The sequence below is a fragment of the Trachypithecus francoisi genome, unplaced genomic scaffold (assembly GCF_009764315.1).
Source record: "Trachypithecus francoisi isolate TF-2019V2 unplaced genomic scaffold, Tfra_2.0 Lachesis_group5, whole genome shotgun sequence".
NCBI classification, from domain to species: Eukaryota; Metazoa; Chordata; class Mammalia; order Primates; family Cercopithecidae; genus Trachypithecus; species Trachypithecus francoisi.
In genome coordinates, this window is record NW_022681470.1 from 32,722,130 (window position 1) to 32,749,568 (window position 27,439).

At 35.4% G+C, this 27,439-nt stretch overlaps 1 protein-coding gene across 13 annotated transcripts in view; it reads right to left on the reverse strand.

Annotated features, from left to right (window-relative positions):
- COP1 (COP1 E3 ubiquitin ligase) overlaps positions 1–27,439 on the reverse strand; it is a 267,302-nt gene that overhangs the window by 60,661 nt on the left and 179,202 nt on the right. For all 13 annotated transcript variants that reach the window (XM_033198878.1, XM_033198882.1, XM_033198877.1 and 10 more), the window contains one exon: positions 19,724–19,840. In XM_033198878.1, the coding sequence (XP_033054769.1) occupies positions 19,724–19,840 (117 nt within the window). The remainder of the gene's footprint in view (positions 1–19,723; positions 19,841–27,439) is intronic.

Sequence of the window (27,439 nt, forward strand, 5' to 3'; positions counted from 1 at the left end):
TTATCTCAAGGTGAACAACTGCAGCCGCAAGTGCCGCCAGCAAGTATTCTCAGGGCAAATGAGTAAAGGGTTAAATCAGAATAAAAATTCTTTACAAAAAATTCATCTAAACTATCTTTTTTATATACCGATATGATTATCTCAACCAGTTCTCCTTAGTACTTTGTGGACTTACATTACAGTCTAGTATCCCCTTATTTCGGCCTGCAGAACTCTCTCTAGTATTTCTTATAGGGTAGGTCTCCTGACAAAGAACTCACTCAATTTATCTGGGAATATCTTAATTTCCCCTTCATTTTTGATGAATAGTTTTGCTGAATATGAAATTCTTTATTGACAATCCTTTCTTTTCAATACTTTAAACATATCCTACTGCCTGCTGGCAGTCATGATTTCTGATGAGAAATCATCAGAAATGTTAACGTTAATTTTAATGAGGATCCCTGGTACTTGCTGAGCAACTTTTTGATTGCTGTTTCCAGGATTCTCTCCCTGCCTTTCAAGAGTTTCACTATGATGAGTCGAGGTGTACATCTTACCTGTTTGCGGTTTACTGTGCTTTTTGGATGTGTGGACTGATGTTTTCCATCCAATTTGGGAAAATACTGGCCATCATTTCTTCAAATATTTTCTACCTCTTTCTTTCTCTCTCCTCATCTTTTGGAAATCTACAAATGTTGGCATGCTTGATGGTGTCTCTAGGTTTCTGAAGTTCATTTTTTCTTTCATTCTTTTTTCTTTGTATTCTTTACAATGGATAATCACAACTGACCTATCTCCAAGTTTACTGATTCCTTCTTTTGACAGGTCAAATTTTGTCATGAACCTCTCTAATGAATTTTTCATGTTTAGTTATGATACTTTTAACAACAGAATTTTTATTTGTTTTTATTTTTGTTAATATTCTCTTTGATAAAGTGTATTTGTCATATTTTTCCTTTAACTCTTTGTGGTTTAATTACCTTTTTGAACATATTTGTAATAGGTAAAGTCTCTGTTTAATAAGCCCTATAGCTAGGATAATTTCTACTAAGAAGTTTTCTTCTTTGTGTATACCTTTTTTTTATTGAAAAGCAGACATTTTGGAAAATATTATGTGGCAATTGTGGACTCAGTTCTTCCTCTTGGTTTTCTTCTAGCTCAGCTTTTTGCTGTTGGTGGTGTTGCTGTTTGTGGTTTAATGACTTCCCTGGGACTAAATCTGTTCAGCCTATAATTCCTACTGCGTGGAGCCACTGGACATCTTTAACGAGTTTATTTTTGTTTTCATTTTTAAGTCTGGCTGAGTAGTTGTTGTTCCTGGGTCAGCAACACTTAGTAGTAACAAGATGTCCTTGTCTTCTATCCTTTGCCAAGGGGATTTGTGTGTATGTTGGGGAATGCTTTCAAAGCTTAAATCTGCCTTAGCCTTCACTTCCTGCTTACACAGAGCCTCATGGTCAACCAGAGGTGAAGACTGGGGCTCTGTGCAGTTTTTCCTGGATATGCACACTACACCTGGCACATGTGCATAGCATTCTACAACTAGGTACATGTCAGAGCTTCCTGACCCTCACCTGTGGCTGTTTTGTTGTCCAGATCTTTGTTTTCAATTTTTGGCTGTGTCCGTGATTGCCCAACTGGAAATAGAGTCTGACACAGCTGTGATACTGCATCTGATTATTTTCAACAATACTGTGGGTATGGACACATATTTTTCCATGGAGATTTTCAGTTGGGTCAAAGAGTAATAATATTCTAATATTTCACAATCAAAAACATTTTAATAAGTAATTTCTCAAGTTATTTCATAAGGTGAGAATAATTTGATATTATAAAAATAACATAGTACTGTATAATAATATACTAACATATTCTCAAGTGAATACAAAAGGGGTGTAAAATATGTAAAAGATGAAGGCGTATAAGTAAAGGTTAAATTATGTCACTGTGTACTGCACAAAAGTATTACAGTAGCTAAAAACTGCATACCGCACAAAGGTTTTTACAGGAGTTATCAAATGACAGATGTTTCTACAGATGTGACAACTTCAAAAGAAATTGTATTGGAGTACTCAGAACCAGTTTGGTATGTTGAGTGGTGACTTATTTTCAGCAAACTATATACCAGTTAATCTGATTATTGTTGTTATTATACCATCATATTGTTATTTTGAATTTTCTTGATTTTATATATTTTATTGCATTTATTAATAATTAGAATTTGTTCTGAGTTATAGTTACTTAGACAGGGGCATATGAAGATGGTCTACAGCCTTACATTTGTATATATATTGTAAGAACATTATGATGTTAAGTTATAAGTTTTGGTTACTTGGGGGTGGAGTCCACAATAATTTTCTTTCCTTTATAAAGGAGGGTGTGTCTTTATATTTCTGAAGTATTGCCATAATTGAAAAAGTATGCTTAATAATGAGGAGTTAGGCTATAGTCCATTTCTGTTTTTACTTTTCCCCTTTTAGCTTTAAAACAAAATCCAATCTGCAAAGAAGTTGAAAGAACAGCACAATGAAAAACCTTGCACAATTTATTCTAGACTCACCAACTATAAATGTTCACCCTATTTGCTTTACTCACACCCCAAACACACACCGCCTCTTGTCTCTCTCTCTGCCCCCTATACCTCTGAACCACTTTAAGTTTCAAACATCAGGATATTTGACTTTTAAAAACTTCAGCCTCTACCTTCTACAAACAAAACCTTTCCTATGTACACGATATCATTATATCACACTCAAGAAAATTAATATTGATATAATATACAACGCATCCTATATTCAGATATCTCCCAACTGTTTAAAAAAGAGTCTGAATATTTATTAAGTTTTTACTAATGGGTCACTCATTATATTTAGTTTCCATGTCTCTGGCCTACTATATAAAACATTTCATAATATTGTTATATTTGAAGCATTCAGGACAGCTGTTGTCTAAATGTTTTCTTATTATTATGTTCAAATTAAATGTTTTTGGCACAAATACTATAAACATGGTCCTTTCTACCACATCAAAAGAAGAGGTACATGTTTGTTCCAATAGTGATGCTAAATTTGATTACTTAAATGACATTCTGGCCTTTTCGGTATAAAGGGAATCTGTCTTTTATTTCAATTGTTAAGCCAAATGATGCTACTTCCACAGCCATTAAGAAGAAAACAAATACATTTTATTTTTTACATAGCTACATGTCAAATGTCAGCAAATAACCAAGTAACAAAAACTGTACAAATACTTTCTTTAAGCCAACAAGATTAATTAATACCTGATTCTTCATAGAAAATCAATGCTAGATGACAAGGTGATGTCAATAATATCACCATTTATAGAAATAAAACTATCAATGTCAACATTTCCTCAGTGGTGATAGGAGCCTGGGGACAGATTAAAGTACATTTTAAAGGCTGATTTTTAATCGTGGGGAATAGTGAAAACAGAACTTTAATCCTTCTTAATATTCCCCTTTAAACATGCTTTCTAATTGAAACAGATTTTAATTTATCTCAGTTTTAGTTGATATCTCAAAGTTTTCATTGGTGTGAAAAGCAAAATAATATGGTGGCAATAATTCAAAACCTATACTTTATAAAATTAGAATCATGCTGTCCAGTACAGTAGTCACTAGCCACATGTGGTTAAGTTATATAAAATTAAAGTAAAACTTAATTTCTCAGTAAAACCAGCTATATTTCAAGTGCTCAGCAGCCAAATGTAGCTAGAACTATTACTGCAGTTCTATTTGACAGTTTTGGTAGAAAATAACTAAACCAATTAATAATCTACAAATATGTATGGTGCAGTAAGTAGAAATTTCATTTCTGTTAAAGGGAAGAGAGTAACCGAAATAGAATAATAAACTCTGAATACTTAAGATGGTTATGTTCACATTCACTAATTATGTGAGTTAATCTTCCCTTTCTTACTTTTTTTCTCATTCATATACTCCATAAAGCACACAGTATGCTTGTCAGACCATCTTAACAAACAGATCAATCTTTCTAGACAATGTGAGATTCAAATTGTCCAGTTACTGAAAATGTGAGCTTCACAACAGTAACTGTTTTATGGCTAGAGGGAATTTAGGAATAAAATACACACAGACATTTATTATAATGCATTTATATACAGTCACATGCTAGATAATGACCTTTCATGATGGTCCCATACGATTATAATAGAGCTGACAAGTTCCTATCACCTAGTGACTTTGTAGCTATTAGTAACTTTGTACACATTATTCTAAGTTTTTGGTGATTCTGGTGTACACAAACCTACTGCATTCACAAAATAAAAGTATAGCACATACAATTACGTACAGTACACAATATATGATAATAAACAACTGTGTTACTGGCTTATGTATTCACTGTACTTTTTAATCATTATTTTAGAGTGTACTCCTTCTATTAATTAAAAAAAAAACAACTGTAATACAGCCTCAGGAAGGTGGGCACAGTGGTGTGTACTTGTATCCCAGCAACTTGGGAGGTTGAGGCAGGAGGATTGCTTGAGCTCAAGTTTGAGGCGGCAGTGTGTTAACACTGTGCTTATGAATAGTCACTGTACTTCAGCCTGGGCCATAGGTTGGAGAACAGTGGTGCAAGAATGGCTCACTGCAGCCTCGACTTCCTGGGCTCAGGTGAATTTCCCACCTCAGCCTTCCAGGTAGCTGGGACTACAGGTGTGCACCACCGTGCTCCACTACGTTTTTGTGGAGCTGGGGTTTCACCATGTGACTTGGCTGCTCTGGAACTCCTGAGCTCAAGTGATCCACTCACCCTGGCCTCCCAAAGTGCTGGGATTATGGATGTAAGCCACCACGCCCAGCCAAGAAGGGTCAAAAAACTTAAGTTTTAAAGTTAATGAAGTAAAAAAATTACATTAAGCTAAGGTGAATTTATTACTAAATAAAAAGCTATTAAAAAATAAATTTAGTATAGCCTAAGTATACGGTAATGACCTAGGCCTTCATATTCACTCACCACTCATTAATTCACCCCAAACAACTTCCAGTTCTGCAAGCACCATTCATGGTAAGTGCTCTATAAAGGTGTATCATTTTTTTAAAATCATATATTGTATTTTTGCTGTAGCTTTTCAGATACATGAATACTTACCATTATGCTATAATTGGCTACAGCTTTCAGTACACTAGCAAGCTATACAGGTTTGTAGCCTAGGAGTAATAGGCTCTACTATATAGCTTAGGTGTGCAGTAGGTTTGTATGAGTATACTCTATTATGTTTGCACAATGATAAAATCTAATGACAACATTTCTCAGAATGCATCCCATCTTTGAGCGACACGTGATTGCATTACGTAATCCCTAGGTATCCTCAGGGGAACTGGTTTCAAATCCCCATGCCCTCCATACCAAAATCCATGGATGTTCATGTTTCTTTTACAAAATGACCTAGTATATGCTTATAACTTCCAAACCTCCTCCCATATACTTTAAATCATCTCTAGATTACTTATAACACCTAATACAACATACAGGTTGTATGTAAATAACTGTTATACTGTATTTCCAAAATTTGTGTTATTTTTTATTGTCATATTAATACTTTTTTTTCCTAAATGTTTTCAATCCAAGGTTGGCTAAATCAGCAGATGCCCAAGGGTACAGAGAGCTGAGACGTAACTCACCCCAAAAATATATGATTATAAAAAGAAAAGAAAATAGGGTTCAGAAATTTACTTAGCTACGGGGAAAAGCACAAGATGATGATGGTTTCTGAAATAAGAGATAATTGAAATCTAATCTTGTAATATAAAATTTTCTATTTGCTGTTTGTGGTATCTTATTTGGTCTTAATGAATCAATATAAAGAATATAAAGGATTTAAGTTTCATTTAACAAGCAAACCTACTTGGTTCTCCTTCCTGCTGTAGTTTTTCTCCTCGTATAATTTCTCATTTCTGTTACATTAGATTACCATAAATAAATTATTTTATTATAATTCTCTTTGGACTGAAATGGTTTACAAAGACTACAAACGTATTTCAACTCACCATGTAATATGTGAAAAGTCAAAATCAGACACAGAGTTTTAACTGAAGTATGAGAAAATGTTTCATATATTATTTATAAAAAAGGACCTTTTAAAGCTGGTATACCTCACTATTACTAACATAGTGTTTTACCTTGAAAGCAGTGCTTGCAGAAAAAATTAAAATTCCAGACTTATTTAAATACATGCACATGTAAAACTATGAAGGTTATTCCAGGAAAGTACCTGCGGCTTTTTTAGTTAAGTCACTGCCAAAAGTATATATGTTTTATAGCTGTATGAAAGATTACTCAGCCTGATTTTACAATCATTGATTAAGAGTTCATTCCAGTAAGTGCTCTTTTAATTTTGGAGTGGGAACACTGATTAATTATATGAAGCTATTTCTCCCTTCCCTCAAAATATACAAAGTATTTGTATTTTATCTTCATGTTTTCAGTGGAGAATAAAGGGTACAGAATGAACTTTCATAGCAAAAAGCAAGCAGAATTTGATTTGATGTGAAAAGAGAGAACAGAAGAAAGGAGAAAGTAAGAGAATACATCTGACTACTGAGATCAAGTGGGAAGCTGTGCTTACATTTGAAAGGCTGCTTTACAGACTTCTGCTCCAGGACCCCACCCAACCAATTCCTACACAACCATCAGAGTGTCAAGCACTGTCCACTCTCATCAATGCAGTTCAGAGACAGTGATTCTGGGTGCTAAATTAGCTACTTAATCATTTATTATTTCAACAGCACAAGTTATGCTGCCTAGTTGCAACCTTTATCTCTATTAAATGGAAGTCATTCATTTACTGGAAAACTATTCTAATTATCTGTTAGAAGTCATTACCCTCAAAACAGGTGGTTACATTCTGTAATTATCATTTCTTTAAGGCCATATGGACATTTAAAAACAAAACTATCTGCTAAAGAATGAGAGTTTCATAATAAAATACATGTTTTTTTTAAAAATTAAAATCTAAGGGTCCTAAATGAGACCTCACCTTACTTACCACTCTCTGAATTTAAGAAATTCAGATAACACCCAACACAACATAAATGTTGTATGTAAATAACTGTTATACTTTATTTCTAAAATGTGTGTTATTTTTCATTGTCATATTAATACTTTGAATTTAATACTCTGAATTTAAGAAATTCAGAGAGTGGTAAGTAATCTGAAATAAAAAAAATCTGAAATAAAAACTCTATGCTGGCTTTGTATTCCAAAAACTTGTGCAAAAAAATTAGGTAAAAAACAGTGTGTGTATGTATACACATACATATATACATACTATATTAGTACTAATATTTTAAATACATGTATTTATTGAAAATCTCTTATGTGCAGTTGTAAGGGACATCGTGGGGGATACAATAATGAACAAGAAAAGTCCCTACTTTTCTGTGTGCTTACATTCAAGTATTAGAGTCAGACAAAAACAATTATGTAATAAATAAAATACAGATCAAGTGATAACAATGAGACCAAGAGGAAAGGTAATGATTGGGCGAATCTCCTTGACAGAGGGTTTTCAATAGGCTTCTTTGAGGAGATGATGTTTAAGATGAGACTGAACAGTGTGTGCTGGCTGTGGTAAGAGCCAGGGGAAGAATGTCTAAAGCAGAGGAGCTGCACAGTGAGAGCAGCATGAAATAATGTAGGATCAATCTAGAGAAGTTTGAAAGAGATCAAAGCAGGAATGTGGGATAAATTTATCTGAAAGAATATTATCCCTACTGCTGTCTGTAGAACAAACCGAAGGGAAACAAGTAGAGAAGAGCTGAGTATTCAGGCAAGAGGTTACTCCAGTGATACAGGTAATGTAACCAAATGCAGGTCCGAATGGTTGCAGCTTGCAGTGTCCAACTAACAAGGACGAGGTCTGGTAGAAAGACAAACACTTTATTAACCAAAACTAAAGGGAAGGGGTCCGATTCCTATCCAAAATAACTACTTCCATGTTTTGGGGGGAAGGCAGGTGTTAAAAAGGGAAAGCCTGATAAGAAAGGCATGCAATAATTGAGCTGAGTACAATGTGTGCCTCAAGGTTGTATCTTGATACACAAGGGGGGAAAAAAAAGTTTTAAAATCAATTTTGAAGTTAAGCTGCCTGCTTACAGTAATGGCTTGAACTAGAGATAACTCGATTCCTGCCTAAGCTGGATATGACTGCAGGGAGAACAACAAAGAGAAGGATGGAAGAAATAGGGGAGTGGTCAATTGTATTAAATAGTAATGAAAAAGAACAGACTAGATCAATTAATTCAGCAATATGGAGGTAATTTAGTGATGATGACAAGAACACTTTAAGTGGAATTATGGTGGCAGAAGCCTTGGTGAAGTAGACTACAATGTGAATGGTAGAAGAAGAGCCAGAAAAAGGAAAGTTCTTCTGCAATAAGATTTTTTAAGAAGAGGATGATATTTAGTAAGTAGAACATACATGATTCAATGTAATGTGAAGAATGAGATACGTGGCTTGGACCACTGCATCAACAGGAAATTAAAAAATACGATGATAAAGTAATGGGTTTGCAAAGGAAAAATGGATTGAGCGCTGGATGTTAAGTTTGAGGTGGCAATGAATACTGAGATAGGAATTTCCAGTAAGTAAAATAGAAATGTCTGGAGTTTTTTTTAGCTAAGCGTGGGATTGAGATAAATATTTAGGAGTCTGCTATTTAAACAGAATAACTAAATGGACAAAACAACCCATGGGGAATTTAGAGAGTGACAAGAGAACAGAGTGTCAAAGAATACCAACATTTCAAAGAAAAGACAACTGAGAACTATAGATGAGAGAGGTGAAAAAAACACCAGGGGGTGTTGTTTTAGAATACAAACGAGGAAAGTTTTTCCAGAAGTGAGTGGTCAACAATGTTGACTACTACTGAGAGATCAAATAAAACAAGGGCTTGAATGTAGTGACATGAGGTTGCTACCGATCCTAGTGGGAAGAATTTCTATGTAGGGGTAGGAGCAGAAACCAGACTTCAGAGGAATTTTGAGAAGCTGGAGTTAAAGAGGAGCTCTTTCTTCTCTCTCTCCGTCTCTCTCTTTTCCTCCCTGAGTTAGGGGAAACTGCACATTTAAAACGCAGACAGAACAGAGATGTCAGGTACATATAATTCTATTTCCATTCAAAAGCTATTTTATATAGAATTTGTAATATACTTTTATTGTGTTTACATATCCATTTTTATGAATGAACTCTTTTTTTTTTTTTTTAAATTATGTGTTACTATCAACCCAGGTGATAAAACAAAGGTAAATAAACAAAAAAATTTATCTACTTAAATCAGCATTCATTGTTTCATTATTTTATCTGAAATAAACAGAGAAAGAAACTGCCAGTCTAGGAACACATTAGGTAAATGTTTAAGGGGTATATCAATTCCTAACATCTTAAGTGTTGAAGCTAATCAAAAGAGTGTACTAACTGTTATTTCTGTAAATATTACAGAATAATTTCTAGTACAACAAATAATTTTCCTGTAGGATTACTGAAAAAAACAAAACAAAACAAAAACAAAAAACAAAAAAAAACCAGAACCACAGACATTTCCACCAATAAGGCAATCATCAATATGTTAAGATGATCAAATGAAAAAGATATAAGAATATCTTATTAAATGTTTAATGAATATTTCACTACCTTTACTAAAGCAAGAATAAAATGACTATTATTAATGAGGCAATGTTTTAAAATACAGATTAGGACACAATCAGTCTAGACTGTGTTCCAAAAAGCAGTAAGACATACAGGAAGAAGACTCATATGTAATACGGCCAATCGGACATCAAACTGAATTTCAGAAATCCTGAATTCTATCTTTAGGCTTCTCAGATGCTTGAGAGTTTATAAAAGTCATCAATGCCCTAGCTTCTAGATACTGTGACAGGACTGGGGTGAGAAGAAAAGTTGGGAAGATACCTGTTAGGTTTTTCTTAGGCAGGAAATAAATTTTGACCATTTAAACATACATAGGCCCACCGGTTACTAGTATTTACCTCATACAGATATCATTACTAATTTTATTTATTTTGAGACAGAGTCTTGTTCTGTCACCCAGGCTAAAGTGCAGTGGTGTGATCGTGGCTCACTGCAACCTCTGCCTCCTGGGTTCGAGTGATTGTCATGACTCAGCCTCCCAAGCAGCTGGGACCACAGGCGTGCGCCACCACACCTGGCTGATTTTTATATTTTTAGTAGAGATGAAATTTTGCCATGTTGGCCAGGCTGGTCTCGAACTCCTAACCTCAAGTGATCTGCCCATCTTGGCCTCCTAAAGTGCTGGGATTATAGCTGTGAGCCACTGTGCCCAGCCTCATTATTAATTTTAATAGCAATACTTAAACAATCTTTTACTTCCGTTAAGCCTTTGGTGTTATCTCAATATACTGTTTTAGAGAACTGAAAGAAAGCTACTCTTTGACAAAGAGAGAGCAAGCCAAGTACCCGTTACACAAACACATATGGAATACTTTGGAAGCATTTCCCCTTAACACCTGCTCTCAATTTAGTTGTCAGATCTTTGTTCATAATTTGAGGAGGAATTAGAAGATATCACTTCCTATTTTCTATCACATACAGTTGGCCCTGGTTTCCAACCTGAATAAAACCTTAAAGATGCACTAATGTAAGCCATTATTATTTACTCTTTACTTTGTGAATAATCTCTCCAATCCTCACCAATCCATAATAGATAAATAAGCAATTGTGATATCCTCCTAGAGTCAAAGAAATAGCAATTACCTAACTGCACATTAGATTAAACCACAATTGTCAGTAATTTAAAATAATTAAAACAATTTTTAAAAAATACAATTTTTAAAGAAGTCTCAGCTAAATTCTGTACATTTTCCCACAATTAAAAAGAAGTCTCAGTTAAGAAAGAGTAGCAGAAACATTAAAAAACCGAGTCCTCCCTCACCTAATTTATTTTAAACCCTACAATACAAAACAGATTAAAGAAGAGCTGCTCAGCTTAAAGCACAAGTAGGAATCAGAGCCCTTTTTACTAACTCTTTTTTTCTCCCTGTCTGCCTGAGCCATCCTTTCCTACTCTCAATCCTTGAGGAACCTAAAAAACACATACTTTGAAAAGAATTGATTCTGTTGATCAATAGGGAAAAAATAATTTCATTTACTTTATCTGTACACTTAGTTTATCTCTTTTTGCAGTAAAAGGTATACTAATGAATTTTTAATGCTTAATTTCAGGCTGGGCAAGGTGGCTCACGCTTGTAATCCCAGCACTTTGGGAGGCCAAGGTGGGCGGATCACTTGAGGTCATGAGTTCAAGACGAGCCTGGCCAATGTATTGAAACTCTGTCTCTATTACAAATAAAAAAATTAGCCAGGCATGGTGGTGCACACCTGTGGTCCCAGCTACTTGGAAGGCCGAGGCACGAGAATTGCTTGAACCCAGGAGGCAGAGGCTGCAGTGAGCTAAGATCACACCACTGCACTTGAGCTTGGGCAACAGAGCGAGAATAGACTTTTTTAAAAATAAGTCATGGCTGGGTGTGGTGGCTCACGCCTGTAATTCAGCACTTTGGGAGGCTGAGGCGGGTGGATCACGAGGTCAGGAATTCAAGACAAGCCTGGCAAACGTGGTGAAATCCCGCCTCTACTAAAAAATACAAAAATCAGCTGAGCACGACGGTGTGCACCTGTAGTCCCAGTTACTCAGGAGGCTGAGGCATGAGAATCGCTTGGACCTGGGAGGCGGAGGTTGCAGTGAACTGAGACCATGCCACTGCACTCCAGCCTGGGTGACAGAGCAAGGCTTCGTCTCAAAAAAAAAAAAAAAAAAAATTAACTACTACTACCACCAAATCATAACAACAACAACAAAAATCAAAACATCACTAACAGGAGCCTGGCACGGTGAATCGCAGCACCGTGGGAAGCATAGGCAGGCAGATTGCCTGAGCCCAGGAATTCAGGACCAGCCTGGGTAACATGGTGAAAACATGTCTTTCCAAAAATATGAACATTAGCCAGGCATCGTGGCACGCTCCTGTAGTCCCAGTTATTTGGGAGGCTGAGACAGGAGAATCACTTGAGCCTGGAAGGCAGAGATTGCAGTGAGCCAAGACTGCACCACTGCACTCCAGCCTAGACCACAGAGTGAGACTCCTGTCTCAAAAAAAAATCACTAATGGCATTACAGGAAACATTTATTTCCAATAACATCTTTTATATATGTTCACGATTTGTTGATTTTAATTTTATCTGAAGGAGGAAATATGTTGCCCTAAATCTTTTGTGATATTTCTCAAATTCGACTGCCAAAGGTAAAGATACTGATTAAAACTTCATACTTGGCCAGATGCAGCGGCTCACATCTATAATCCCAGCACTTTGGGAGGCTGAGGAGGGCGGATCACGAGGTCAGGAGTTCGAGACCAGACTGGCCAACATGGTGAAACCCGTCTCTACTAAAAATACAAAAATTAACCAGGCATGGTGGCGCATGCCTGTAATTTTAGCTACTCAGGAGGCTGAGGCAGGGGAATTGCTTGAACTCAGGAGGCAGAGGTTGCAGTGAGCCAAGATCACGCCATTGCACTCCAGCCTGGGCGACAGAGTGAGACTCCATCTCAAAAAGAAAAAAGAAAAAACAAAACAAACAAAAACAACAACAAAAACAAAAACAAAAAACTTCATATTCACTAACAGGGCCCAGTACATAGTCTATACACAGATATTAGTGGCTAAAAAAATTACATTGTGAAGCTGGGCGCGGTGGCTCACACCTGTAATAACAACAGCACTTTGGGAGGCCGAGGCAGGTGGATCATCCGAGGTCAGAAGTTTGAGACCAGCCTGGCCAACATGGTGAAACCCCATCTCTACAAAACTGGAAAGATTAGCCAGGTGAGATAGTGCACGCCTGTAATCCCAGCTGCTCAGGAGGCTGAGGCAGGAGAATCGCTCTACCTGGGAGGCAGAGGCTGCAGTGATCCGAGACTGTGCCACTGCACTCCAGCCTGGGCGTCGGAGCAAGACTCTGTATCAACAACAACAAAATTATACTGTGGGCTTTTATCACTGGGAAATGTAGGAAAATATGTATCAAAGAATAATTTAAAATTTGGTGATTTACTATTTGAATTCATCTAAAAGCACCATATACAAGTAATTACTTACAGAACACACAGTATTATCACTATATTACTGTAATGAGATAAGGAATAATCAAATCACATAATCTAAACTATTTACAATGAGTTATACAATACTAAATAAGCACAAACTGCAGGCAAAAATTACTGATATTACATTTTGCCTGCTTAGAAATCAGTTTCTTTCTTCTTTTTTTAAGAGACCTGGTCTTGCTCTGTTTTCATGATGGACTGTAGTGGCTCAATCATAGCTCACTATACCCTTGAACTCCTGGACTCAAAGGCTCAAGCGATCCCCCTGCTTCAACCTCCCAAAGTGTTGGTATTACCAGGTGTGAGCCACTACGTCCAGCCAAGAATCAGTTTCTATAAAATAAAATGTGTACTAATTACTAGGCATATTTATGGTTGTGTTTTCTATTTACTAGGTAACATTTACAGGCAGTGCCTTCCAAATTTTACTGGTTTTTAGAAACACAAAATCCAGCAAGCCCATAACAGAAGTAAAAGCATTAAAAAACACACTCAAAAAGTAGTACAGAATTATTTCTTCTAAATGGCCTAGTTTGCTAAGATTATACAAACTCAGCAGCTGCAAAATTATCTAAAGATACCACACATTTATTTTGAGAGAATTAATTTGCTTCAATCCTCATTGATTTGCTTTACATTAATCTCTTTTTTGTACACTTCTGCTTTAAGGATTAAATGCAAATAATGGTAAGTAATGAATGACTAATAAATATGGAACATAATTTTTTAATCATTAAAAAGACATTAAAATAACTTTTAAAAACCATGTCGACATGTAAATATTGCAAATAAATCAACTGATTTATCTAAAAAATCTAGCAAATGGTTGTCTACATTAATAATGCCAGGAAAGAACTGAAAGAGCCTACCTGGGACCCTTTAACACTACTAGTGCTGCTGTCTTTGAATATCCTCAAAGACAAATTCATTATGGGAAGCTGTCAAAACCACTCAGGACCAAGTCTGATATATTGGGATTAGCATGAATGCTTGACTTTATTGAAAAAGAGAAGCATAAAAAATTAAATAATCTATGTCTGATTGAAAAGAACGTGGATTTCTCTAGCTGACAGATTCCATCTTCTATACACATACTTGTTAACTTTCATGTTCACATCTTTATTACCTTTTAATTTTTACTTTTCTATCTTAGAAAGATCTATAAAATCTCCTAAGATACTGAAATTTGAATTCTCTTAGCATTTTCATTTTAATTAATGTATTTTGAGGCAATGTTATTACATACACAAAGCTCAGAAGATAAATGTTTTCATCCTAATTTATTCCTTTTATAACTATATTGGGACTTATAAAATATTTTGTATGTATGATAAAAGGTGAAAGAACAAAATAACAAAATAAAAGTACAAAGAGAAATTTATTGTTAACAAGCACAAATATAAGATCTAAGCAAGACAGACAGAGAAGCTTACAAGTAGCATGATGCCTCACTTCCCTGGTAGGATCCACAGTGCCCTTGCAACAGGAAGTCAAACTATAATTGGTGGATAGCTCATATACTAATTTTCTACCTCTCAAAATTCCAAAAGCAATGTTTAAGAAAAGTATAGCCCATTCCTAAAGTCAAATTTAAATGACAGACTACATTCTAAAAAATGTTTCAATTCTAAATGAAGATGACTGAATATTGGTCAGTTTTCTAGTAGTAAAGGCTTTTCCTGTATTAAAGGAATGTTTCAGTGAAAGGTACAATGAAAGACAATGAATTAAGCACTATTGGCCTCATTGATGCTTTGCTGTGATACTATCCCCTGCTTTAGACTGAGGAAAATTAGCTCATACCTAACCTCAATGTGCCCTCAGCATCCATTTCCACCATCTTAAAGTGTTTACAGCCTATGCAAGACATAAAGTTAAAATTATATTGCTCAGATGCCCTTGCAGTTATGCTTCTAGACATGAATTAGATTCCATCAATCAGATGCACTTATTGAAGATTTGAAAGGTGAACATTTTATGGTCATTCTCCTTCTGCTTTGAATGTTTCTGTTTCAAGCACCATTGTAGAGATGTGGGGGTTTTCTGTTGTAGTGTTCCAGTTTCTAGTTTCTAGCTTTGTGGGAGCTATGGTGAAGGATTCCTGATTCCATGATTACAGTAATGGCATCATGTTCTTGATTTCAATAGTACCACTTGCTGAGAAATAATAGCTCTCTTGGCCTATCTATTTGGTGATGAGCTAAGAGTCATTACAGGAAACCAAGCCTACAGAATCATTCTACAGACCTTCCAACAATAACAACAACTACAACAGCCTTTTCACACACACTATTACACGATGAAGAAACTGACAGATGTTTAGCTACACCTACCAAAAAGAAATAAGAGAAAATACATAATTATAGTGGAATGAAACTAGGTACATTACTATTGACAATTACAAAGGAATGTTATGAACAATTTTATGCCAATAAATTAGAAAACTTAGAACATCTGAATTTAGCTAGAAAAAGTAAACAGGCTGGGTGCAGTGGCTCACGCCTGTAATCCCAGCACTTTGGGAGGCCAAGGTGGGTGGATCACCTGAGGTCAGGAGTTTGAGACAGCCTGACCAACATGGTGAAACCTCGTCTCTACTAAAAGTAGAAAATTAGCTGGGTATGGTGGCACATGCCTGTAATCCCAGCTACTTGGGAGGCTGAGACAGAAGAATCGCTTGAACCTAGGAGGTGGAAGTTGCAGTGAGCTATCGCACCATAGAACTCCAGCCTGGGCAACAACAGCGAAAACTCCATCTCAAAAAAAAAAAAAAAAAGAAAGAAAGAAAGACAGAAGAAGAAGAAGAAAAAGTAAACACATTGAATTAGGAATTTAAAATCTTCCCCAAAAGAATAATCCAAGCCCAGATAGAATTCATGAATTCTATCAAATATTTAAAGAAAATAATGCCAATTCTTCACAAACTCATTCAGAACGCAGAGGAAGGAACACTTTCCAATCCATTCTTTAAACCCAGTAGCTCTTTTCTGACAAAGACAGAAAATATCATCATAAGAAAACTACAGGCCAGGCATGGTAGCTCATGTCTGTAATCCTAGCACTTTGGGAGGCCGAGGCAGGCAGACCACTTGAGGTCAGGAGTTCAAGACCAGCCTGGCCAGAATGGTAAAACTGTGTCTCTACTAGAAATACAAAAAATTATTCGGATGTGATGGCTGGTGCCCGTAAGTCCCAGCTTCTCAGGAGGCTGAGGCACAAGGATCACTTGAATCTGAGAGGCAGAGGTTGCAGTGAACCAATATCGCACCACTGCACTCCAGCCTGGGCTCTGACAGAGCGAGATTCTGTCTATAAATCAATGTATAAAACTACAGATGAATATCCATTACTAACACAGACACAAAAGTATTTGAAAGGTTGGTTTATTATAACAATAATTGTCCCATATTATTAAGTATAGGACATTAACCTCACAATCAACCTCAACAGAGGCAGAAGAAAAGCATTTGACAAAATCTAACGCCTATTTACAACAAAAACTCTTAGCAAACTACGAACAGATAAAAAATTACTCAAACTGATAAAAGGTATCTACAAAAAACCTCACAGCCAACACCATACTTAATTGTGAAGGACTAAATACTCTTCACATATAAAAAGTTGCTTTTACCACTTCTATTTAACATTGTACTTGATCTTCTAGCTAATACAATAAAGCAAAATGTCATTCATAAATTGTTCAACTGCAGATATGATTCTACATGTAGAAAACCCCAAGAAATCCACAATAAAACAAGAACAAATAAAGAGAAGCAGTGTTAGAGATATAAGATCGATATATAAAAATCAATTGTATTTCTGTACACTATTAACAAAACAATCAAAAAATAAAATTTAAAAGCAATTCCATTCACGACAGAAATAAAAGTAACAAAATAAGGATACATTTAAACAAAAGAAGTTCAAGACTTGTACACTGAAAATTACAAAACTGTTGATGTTAAAAATGGCAAAGACAGTTAAAAAAGATAAAATGAATAATAGGCTAATTTAATATATGGATTTAAAATTACCAATTAAATATAGTAGTTTATCAAAATAATTCTACATTATGCCATAGCAAGGTTCATTCAAGAAAAATACAACTCAGTTTTAGAAAAAGCATAAGTATCAATTGGTGCTAAAAGGTCGTTGATACAATACTGTTTTGCTTCTAATTAAGAAACAGTAAAGTAAAACAATTTGAATAAAATATTTTTCAAAAGTAGATATTCTAAACAGCAGAACACTAAAGCTCATTCAACTAAATGAAATAGATGGGGGAGGATATCACTAGTATAACTCTACCTTAGAGGTAGAGAATGTGATAAATCATCAGAAAAGAAGAAATACAACTGGCAGATATCAAGTATAAACAGATAATCCAAACACTACTAAAAAGCTACTAGACTTAATGAGAAAAATTTATAAGGTCCCAAGATACAAGACAAATATCCAAATACGAGTAAGTTTTGTCTACGCTTAGCAAAAAATACCTAAAAAAAAGGGAGTGGAAAATAAAATTTTATTAAAAATAACAAAAATGGTAACATACATAGGAAAAAAAATTGACCAAAAAGTCCAGAACCTAAAGTAAGTAAATTATAAAATCTCATTGAAAGACAGAAAACAACCCAAACAAAAGCCAGGGCACAGTGATCCCAGCACTTTGGGAAGCCGAGGTAGGCAGACTGCTTGAGCCCAGGAGTTTGAGAATAGCCTGAGCAACATGGCAAAACCCTGTCTCTATGAAGAACACAAAAATTAGCCAGGCGTGGTGGTGCATGCCTGTAGTCCCAGCTGCTCGTGAGGCTGAGGTTGGAGGGTCACTTGAGCCAGGAAGGACCAGGCTGCAGTGTGCTGTGATCATGCCACTGTACTCAACCTGGGTGACCCTGTCTCAAAAAAAAAAAAAAAAAAAAAAAAAAACCCAAACAAATAAAAAGACACCCCACGTAATTGTGGAAAGACATACTATCACAATAATGCCAATGCTTCTAAAATCAGCAAATAAACACAAGAAAGTCTGGTAAGAATCCCAAAAGGATTTTTCTAGAATTGGAAAACTATAAATCTTAAAGCTTGCATGGAAAATTAAATGAGAAAAGTAACTAAGAAATGTATGAAAATGTAGAATAGTGGGGAAAACTGCCTAGCAGATAGTGGAAGCATTTTTAAAGTAGGTTCCTATTTTCTAGGAAGGAGAAAATTTGATAATATTCATATCTGGCATTGGTACAAATTAACTACTGATAAAATATTATTATATACATAAATGATGGTCAGTTAGTGTCTACATACACTCAAACCCAATAAACTAAGAATATATATTTTAATTGAATACATAATATTAATAATAAAAATAACAACTATAAGAACTTTACACAAAGAATCTTTTTTCCATAATCCTCAGAACAGCCCCAAACAGCTCTACCTCTACGTTAAAGATAAAAAACTTGGGAGAAAGTTAAAGAACTTGCTCAAGGTCACATTTCTAATCAGTGACAAAGTATTTAAATAAGACAGAAGTAGTTTCAAATGAAAACAGCATGTAATCATTAAATTCTATATGCTAAAAAAAATAGAGAATTTTGCCCATATCTACATGTTAGTCCATGTCCTCCTTAAACTGAACTATGAAATTATGTCAGTAGCCCAGTGACATACTGAGTTGAATAAAGGAAAAAGTATAGTGACATGGTTTAAATTATGCATTTCCTTTTTAAAAGTTGCTATTGTCTCCATCATATGGTGCTAGCTTGTATTTTGTAAAATCCTGATATTATTAATAAAAAATAAGACTTCACCATTCAGAAGCCAAATTATAAGTATTTACTATTTTAGTAAATATTCAAGAGGGAAAAATATCAAAGATAAAAATTTTAAGGGCAGGGTGACCATATGATTTATCGTCCAACTCATGACACTTTTGTGAATGAAAGAGGGCACTAACAGTAAATACAAACGGTGTGAACTAGAACTGTCCCAGGCAAACACAGACATATGGTCACCCTAGTTAAGAAAAATAATTTACCTAATGATTATTTGGTAATGATAATAATAGCAAACTTTTTTTGGTATACTTCCTATGTTAGCATGAACTCCATGATACAAGACTATGTCTTATTCACTGTCCCTAGATGAGTGCTCTGTGCATAGTAGGGACTCAATAAATAATTGTTGAAAGAACAGTTTGCCTTAAAAAAAGTGTTCCTGTGTCTATACAATATAGCTTAACAATAGCTTGTTTAAATGTTATTATGACCTTAAGTTTGTGAATAAGTAATAAGCATTATTTCATGCATACAAACGCTAAGAAAAATGATAAAAATTAACAAATTCATATCTATGTATTAAAGATAGGTGACAGAATAGTGCAATTCAGGTACAGCACTAAATGAATAATGATGGCATACTGCATATACTTTTAATTTATAGTCTAATAATGAAAACAATATTTAAGCCTACAAAAGAGTTGTTTTAAAATGCTCTCCTATCCTTACCATGATATTCAACCAACATCAAAGGAAGACAAATCTGCTTTCATTTCTTACCTGCACAGCCAAAAGCCAAATGGTATCTGGAAGAGGGGCTGAACTTAACACAGCACACGTTAGCCTTTGCCTCAATGCTTGCCACTGAGTTGTCTAGATTGGTAGACCACAGCTTCACTAAGGGCAAAGGACAATAAAAACAAAAAGAGAAACAAATAATACATTAGTAAATGCTTCGGTAACTTGGGCAAGTTTGCTTATTGCTGTAGAAATCTTTTTATGCCAATCTGAAACATTTGGTTTACTAGGACTAAAAGTGTTAAAGATGAATGTATTTGTTTGTTCTCACATTGCTAATAAAAAGATACCTGATATTGCGTAATTTATTTAAAAAAAAAAGGTTTAATTGACTCACATTTCCACATGGCTGAGGAGGACTCACAACAATGGCAGAAGGCAAATGAGGAGCAAAGTCATGTCTTACACGGCAGCAGGCAAGAGAACATGTGCAGGGGAACTCCCATTTATAAAACCATCAGATCTCATGAGATTTATTCACTATCACAAGAAGAGTATGGGGGAAACTGCCTGCTATGATTCAATTATCTCCATCTGGCCCCATCCTTGACACATGGGGATTATTACAATTCAAGGTGAGATCTGGGTGGGGACACAGCCAAACCATATCACTGAATGACTGAATAATACAATAATATTAAAACTAAGAGAGCTTAGTTTCAATGTCAAAAATCAATATAGAAAAAAAGGTCGGGCACGGTGGCTCATGACTATAATGAGCCTGAGAGGCTGAGACAGCAGATCACTTGAGCTCAGGAGTTAAGAGACCAGCCTGGGAAACATGGTGAAACCCTGTCTCTACTAAAAATACAAAAGTTAGCTGGGCATGGTGGTACAGGCCTGTAGTCCCAGCTACTCGGGAAGCTGAGGTGGAATAATCACTTGAGCCTAGGAGGCAGAGGTTGCAGTGAGCTGAGATCATGCCACCAAAAAAAAAAAAGAAAGAAACTAAAAAAAAGAAAAATCGTATAGATAAATAATAAATTTATACGGACAGGTAACATAGACCCACAACTAAGACATAAAAGACAGGGGAAAAAAAAGTAATCTGGAGCTAGGTGGTACACTTGTTATATATATAGTTATATAAATACATTAGTATTATTTTTATTTATTTCTTTCCTTTTTTTTTTTTTTTTTTCCCTGAGACAGGGTCTCTTCACTCTGTCATCCAGGCTGGAATGCAGTGGCACAATCATGCCTCACTTCCTCTACCTCCCAGGCTCAGGTGATTCTCCCCACTCAGCCTCCCAGGTAGCTAGGTGTGTGCAACCATGACTGGATTTTTCTATTTTTTTTTTTTTTTTTTTTTTTGGTAAAGAAAGGGTTTCGTCATGTTGCTGAGATTGGTATCAAACTCCTGGGCTCAAGCAAGCTGCCCACGTCAGCCTCCCAAAATGTTGGGATTACAGATGTGAGTCACTGGGCCCAGCCAATTTTCTTTAAATGTGTGTATGAGTGTATACTGATATACATCATAAATATGAAAACGTACACAAACATCTTTAAAGCACTTGGAAACTGTTCTTATTTTATCTTTCAATTAAGAATTTTGTGATTTTAAATTTTTATGTAGTAATTCAGTGATATAACTTACATACGTCTAAAGTAATATATTCTAGAATTATTTAGCTAAACTTCAAAATTTTGGTTTTGTATTTGATACGTAGTCTAATCCAGTGACATACATTAAAATTTGTAATGATTAGAGAGAGCAAAGCTGACCAAGCAAAATAGGTCTGATTTGAAAGCAGAAGCAGAAAATGAGTTGCCATTTTACAAAGGTACCAGAGCAACTATCATATCATTTTTCAACAATAAAAATGTCTTAGCAGACAACAGGATACACTCATAAAACAGATTTTCAGTATATAAGTTGCCATCCTGGATGCACATTAGAATAAATAAATGAACTTTAACAACGACAAAATCTTCCTATCCGTATTTCAATCTGCCCCAAAGTCCCATCCAGGACAATACCCAGATAGGATCCAAGTACTGGTGTTTTTTTGAAAAGCTCTCCAGGTGATTCTAACATGCATTTAGGCTTGGAAACCAGTATTGGGAATGGAAACATAGAAAAAATCTTAGAATATTTTTAGAAATACTGATACAGTAACCTGTAGATGGGAGTGAGTAAGTAAAACTGATTCCAATAAATACCACTTCCATGAAATGGGATTACATAAGAATTTATTTCAATATGTGAAATCTCCAAGTAGAAATTAATCATTATCAAAAAATGTTGCTAATTTACAATCTGATAAATTAGCCTTCCCACAGTAAACTAAGAGGCTCATTATTAAAATAAGAATCATTATTATTATTACTTGCAGTTTTTGAGACAAGGTCTCACTCTGCCACCCAGCCTGGAGTGCACTGGAATGATCATAGCTCACTGCAGCCTTGGACTCCTGGATTCAAGTGAGATCCTCCCATCTAAGCCTCCTGAATAACTGGGACTACAGGTGCACAACAGCACGCCTGGCTAATTTTTTTTTTTTTAAATGTAGAGATGGAATAAGATTTTTAAATAGCAATATTTGATTTGTTCCATGTTATTCTCCAATAAGAATGATATGCTATTTCAATCAAAACACAATCATTTGGTCAATCACGACATACAATTCTAAGATGAGATGGTTACCTGGAATTAAAAGTCAGTATGCCGAACATAGCGCTTAAAGATTAGATTATTAAGTGGACTTTAACTGGATTATACTCTAACAGCCTAGGCCCAAAGGTAATTCACAATAAATAAGTATGGAGTACTTACTGTGTGCATAACCCCACTTATAATCACTAAAAACCTTTAAAAGCAAGCAGTATGTATCAGCGTTTTATGTTAATTAAATATAAGTGAGAAAAAAACAGTACTGAGAGAATGATAGTTAAGTTGGAAGTGTGGCAGGTCTTTTCTAATTTCATGGTAATTTTCTCAATGCAGTAATCATTAATATTATTTAAATAAGTCACAACATTAACTACCATGACTATAATTTTTAATATATAAGATATTAGAATTCAATTTAACTATCAGAGTTACAAGGGTAACTAAGACTAAAAATACTGTAAAGATACACTGAATGAATGCAGCATGGAAAAGTTGTATAGAGATTATAATAATTTCAGAGTGGTTATTAAACAAAACAGGTGTTGTGTTCCCCAAAAAGACATGTTTAAGTCCTAACCTCAGGTACTTGTGAATATCACCTTATTTGGAAATAGGGTATTTGCAGATGTAATAAAGTTAAAATTAGGTCAGACTAGTTTAGGATGGGTCCTAAATCCACTGACTGGTGTCTTTATAAGGAGAGAGAGATTTAGAGACAAAGGCACAGTGAGAAGGAGGACATGTGTGAAATGAGCTGAGATTGGAGTGATACAAGCCAAGAAATGATAAGAATGACTGTCAATAACCAGAAATTAGGAAGGAGACAAGAAATAATTTTTCCCTAGAGCCTTCACAGAGAGTGTGGCCCTGCCAACAATCTAATTTTGGGCTTCTGGTCTCCAGTACTATGAAAGAAAAAATTTCTGTTGTCTTAAGCCAGCCTGTTTGGGGTATGCTTTCTTAAGGTAGCCCTAAAAAACTAATACAACAAATATAATGAAATAATATTAAAATCTATTTAATATCCTAAGATGGCATCACAGATCGAAAGATAAAATAGTATAATCTTTTGGAGGAAGCGTAGAAGAAATCAACAAGTGTGAGAAGAAACTAAGCCAAATATAAATGAGGTGATCTTAATAAAAACATCTTTACTGTTACTTTTTCCTTACAAGGATGGTAGTAAGAATTTCATTTAACATCAAAAATTTAAATTTCAGAATTTATTGATGAAAATTCCCTTTGAAAGGAAAAGTAAATTTAAAAGAAAATGTCATCTTCTAGGTGAAGAGCTAAAGCAACTAAATCAAATAAAATATACTGTATTTATTTACATATGGCCTCCTTTGGCTCTCAGTAAATAATCAAAAGAGTAAACATTAGGAAAACCATATCATAGGAGGTTAAAACAAAGAAACATACTGTATCTAGTCGGCCATAAATTTGTTACTTAACACTAAGTGTTCTATACAAGTTTTATTTCTTTAATGTTAATGGATAAAGAAAAGTGTCTTTTCTCTAAGTGTCACCTAATTTTTCAGTTCAATTCTGAAATACTGAATCTTAAAAAATCCAACTACACTACAGAATAAAGTGTATCATCTAATAATCTGTACAATTTGGGTGAATCATCCCCCAAGTATTTTGCTAACATTGTTTCCAAAAATAGAGAACAAGATATTGCTTATCTATAATAATATCACAATCAGTTCCGATGTGCAAGGTTTATGTTTCTGAGTTTCTCTGACAGCGCCTACTGCGTATCTATTTGCACCAATGTATCCTAAGAAAGAATTCATTACCAAAGAAAAAGAAAACAGGGACAGAAGTTTGACATAGTAAAACAGCCCAAAGCTTTAATGAGGATGTACAAAAATGAGTTAAGTTTCATATGTAATTCTTCTAGACCCACTTCTAAACTACTGTCCAGGTCCTACAGAAAACAGAAAGTTATCCATATGAGTAAAAAGGGAGAATGCTATTTCAACAAAAACTACCATAACACTGAGGGGCAATGTGTATTGTTTTATACCTCTATAAAAAGTATGAACAATTGAATACAAAGATGTAAACTTTAATACTGTTTACTAAACATAAATAAGCTTGACTCTTGAACTTCGTCAAAGGGAAACAACAGACCCTGTATTATTAGCTAGACATTGTCATAGAGCAAACTGCCCTAAAGCTTAGTTACTTAAAGCAGCAAACATTTACTATCTCACACGGTTTTAGAGGCCAAGAATCTCAGAGCAGGTAAGCCGGTTAGTTTTGGCTCAGTCTCAACAGACTGTAGTTGAGCTGTCCACTAGGACTCTAGACTATTAGAGTCCAGTACTCTACCACTTCCAAGCTCACTCAACATGACTTTTGGCATAAGACTTCAGTTCCCCACCATGTGAGCTTGTGACAATGCAGATGGTTTCTCCCAAATTGAGTGACTGCGAAGAGAGAAAATGATGAAGATAGAGGCTACAGTGTCTTTTATAACCTAATTTTAGAAGAGATATCTACTGGTCACATAGATGAAGCCTGGAACAAGGTAGGTGAAGGCGAACTACACAAGCATAAGAATACCAGGAGACAGAGATCCCTGGAGGCCATGATGGATGCTGATCAACATAAGTTTAACATTTCATTTAAATTCAGCAGAGAATATACGTAGTAAAGTTTTAACTTATAGGAAAGGTAACTGCCTCTAAAGTTATAAATTATAACTGTTATCATAATGCCATTTATTAATTTACAGTTACTTATTTAATCTGCTGATGAAAAAGCAGAAGCATTACAATCAGCATGAATTTTACTAATTGATTTCTAAAATCTACCAAGACTTCATGGTTGTCACTTGTGCATTAACCTATGCAACTAATAAAATTTGGAATGAAGGGTCAGGTGTGGTGGCTCATGCCTGTAATCCCAGCACTTTGGGATGCTGAGGTGGGTGGATCACTTAAGGTCAGGAGTTTGAGACCAGCCTGACCAACATGGTGAAACCCGATCTCTATTAAAAAAATACAAAATTAGCCAGCTGTGGGGGGCAGGGGTCATGCCTGTAACCCCAGCTACTTGGGAGGCTGAGGCAGGAGAACTGCTTGAACCCAGGTGGTGGAGGTGGCAGTGAGCTGAGATCGTGCCACTGCACTCCAGCCTAGGCAACGAGAGCAAAACTCCATCTCAAAAAAAATTAAATAAAAACAAATAAATGATAATAATAATAATAATAATAAAAAGGAAATTTGGAATGAAGAAGAACCTGTAACTTCTGCTATCATACAGTCTAAATTCTTCAAACTCACATTTAAAGAAAAACACCTTTAAAGAATGTGTTTAATTCAAAGGCAAGATTATTTATTGCAAATAATTCTCAGGTTACATTTTTTTTTTTTGAGACAGTTTTGCTCTGTCGCCCAGGTTGGAGTGCAGTGGCATGATCTCCGCTCACTGCAAGCTCCACCTCCTGGGTTCATGGCATTCTCTTGCCTCAGCCTCCTGAGTAGCTGGTACTACAGGCGCCCACCACCACGCCCTGCTAATTTTTTGTATTTTTAGTAGAGCCGGGGTTTCACGGTGTTAGCCAAAATGGTCTCCGTCTCCTGACCTCTTGATTCGCCCGCCTCGGCCTCCCAAAGTGCTGTGATTACAGACGTGAGCCACTGCGCCCACCGCAGGTTACATATTTAAAAAGAAAAATATATTTCTTCAAAAGAACCTTTAAAATGACTCATGAAATTCCTTTCTGATTAGCTGCTACATATTGATGGTTCTTTAACATGCAATTATGTGCATATATACTTGGAACTAAATTATTTTTAAAATACACAGCATATGTAGGAAAAATATCATTCACATGAACTCAGTTTTTATTTAAGCAATGAAAAAAATAGCTTCTTAAAAAATTCCTCAGTTAAAAATTTACTAAATACAAAATATATAAAATAAGCAAAATATATTTGTATAAAAGTGATTTAAAATATTCTCTAACTATAAAGTTGTCACAAAGACAATATTTTATATGATCACCAAACAGACAAGAATAATAAATACATTTAAGTAACACTAAACAGTACTCTTGAGATGGGCTTAAAAGTGTTTGAGACTTTTACTGCCAAGCTAAGAGAGTAAGCCAGTCTCTCTCACTGTGAGTTTACCCTGGACAACATCCAAAAAACAAAAGCAGTTATATGAGGAAACTGAAAAAGTAAACAAAAACAGTAGTTTCCAGGAGAGAATTCTACACTTAAATGAAATTCAGGGGATGAAGAGTACCATTTTTCCCCCTCTCTTCTCCCTTGGCAAGCTAAAGTCAGCACCTTAAGCAGCAAACACTAAGGAAAATCCGTGTGTTTACCAATGGCTTCTGCAAATCAGGGGACTGGGAATAATTTTTTACTTTTGACTTATTCTTTTCCTCCTCCAACTTTTCCCCATGGGTGGGCTTCAGTCACAGAGCTACAGCAGTATAAGAAGCTAATACTCAGAGTAAAACTCTGTGCATATAAAAAGGAGCATCTGTGATATAATGAAAATGAAAAAGGAGAATCCTCATTTTATTTTTCTTATCTATTCTCTTGCGTCTTTGCCCTTGTGGCATGCCCTACTAACAGAATTCAGCAGTAGACTGGGCACCAAAGTCTCCTAAAATGAAACAACCCAACTTTCTTGACAAAGAATCAATAAAATGGGGCCCTGGGAGATAAAGAGTCAGGAAGAAACCTGGAAAGAAAGCGCTGGAGAAGGAGATTCTACAGTTCTGTGCATTCACTGGCACAGTCACTTCTGAGCTGTGTATGTGCAAGATGGACACGAAGCACAGCAGCAAATGCTATGTGCATTGAACTACAGTTGAAAAGACGACCCAAGTCCTAAACTAAGCTCTAACTGGCATGTGTATTAGGCAGACTCAAAGTACCACAGCAAAAGCTCTGAGAACTGAACTGATTGTTTCCTTTGACAAGGCAAAAATAACCGAGGGAAGGCAAGACAGAATTTACAGTCTAAATTTAAGCCAACTGATCACCTACTAAGAAATGAATCAACAAACAAAAACCCAACATTTCCCACACAATTTAAACAGGACCCAACAT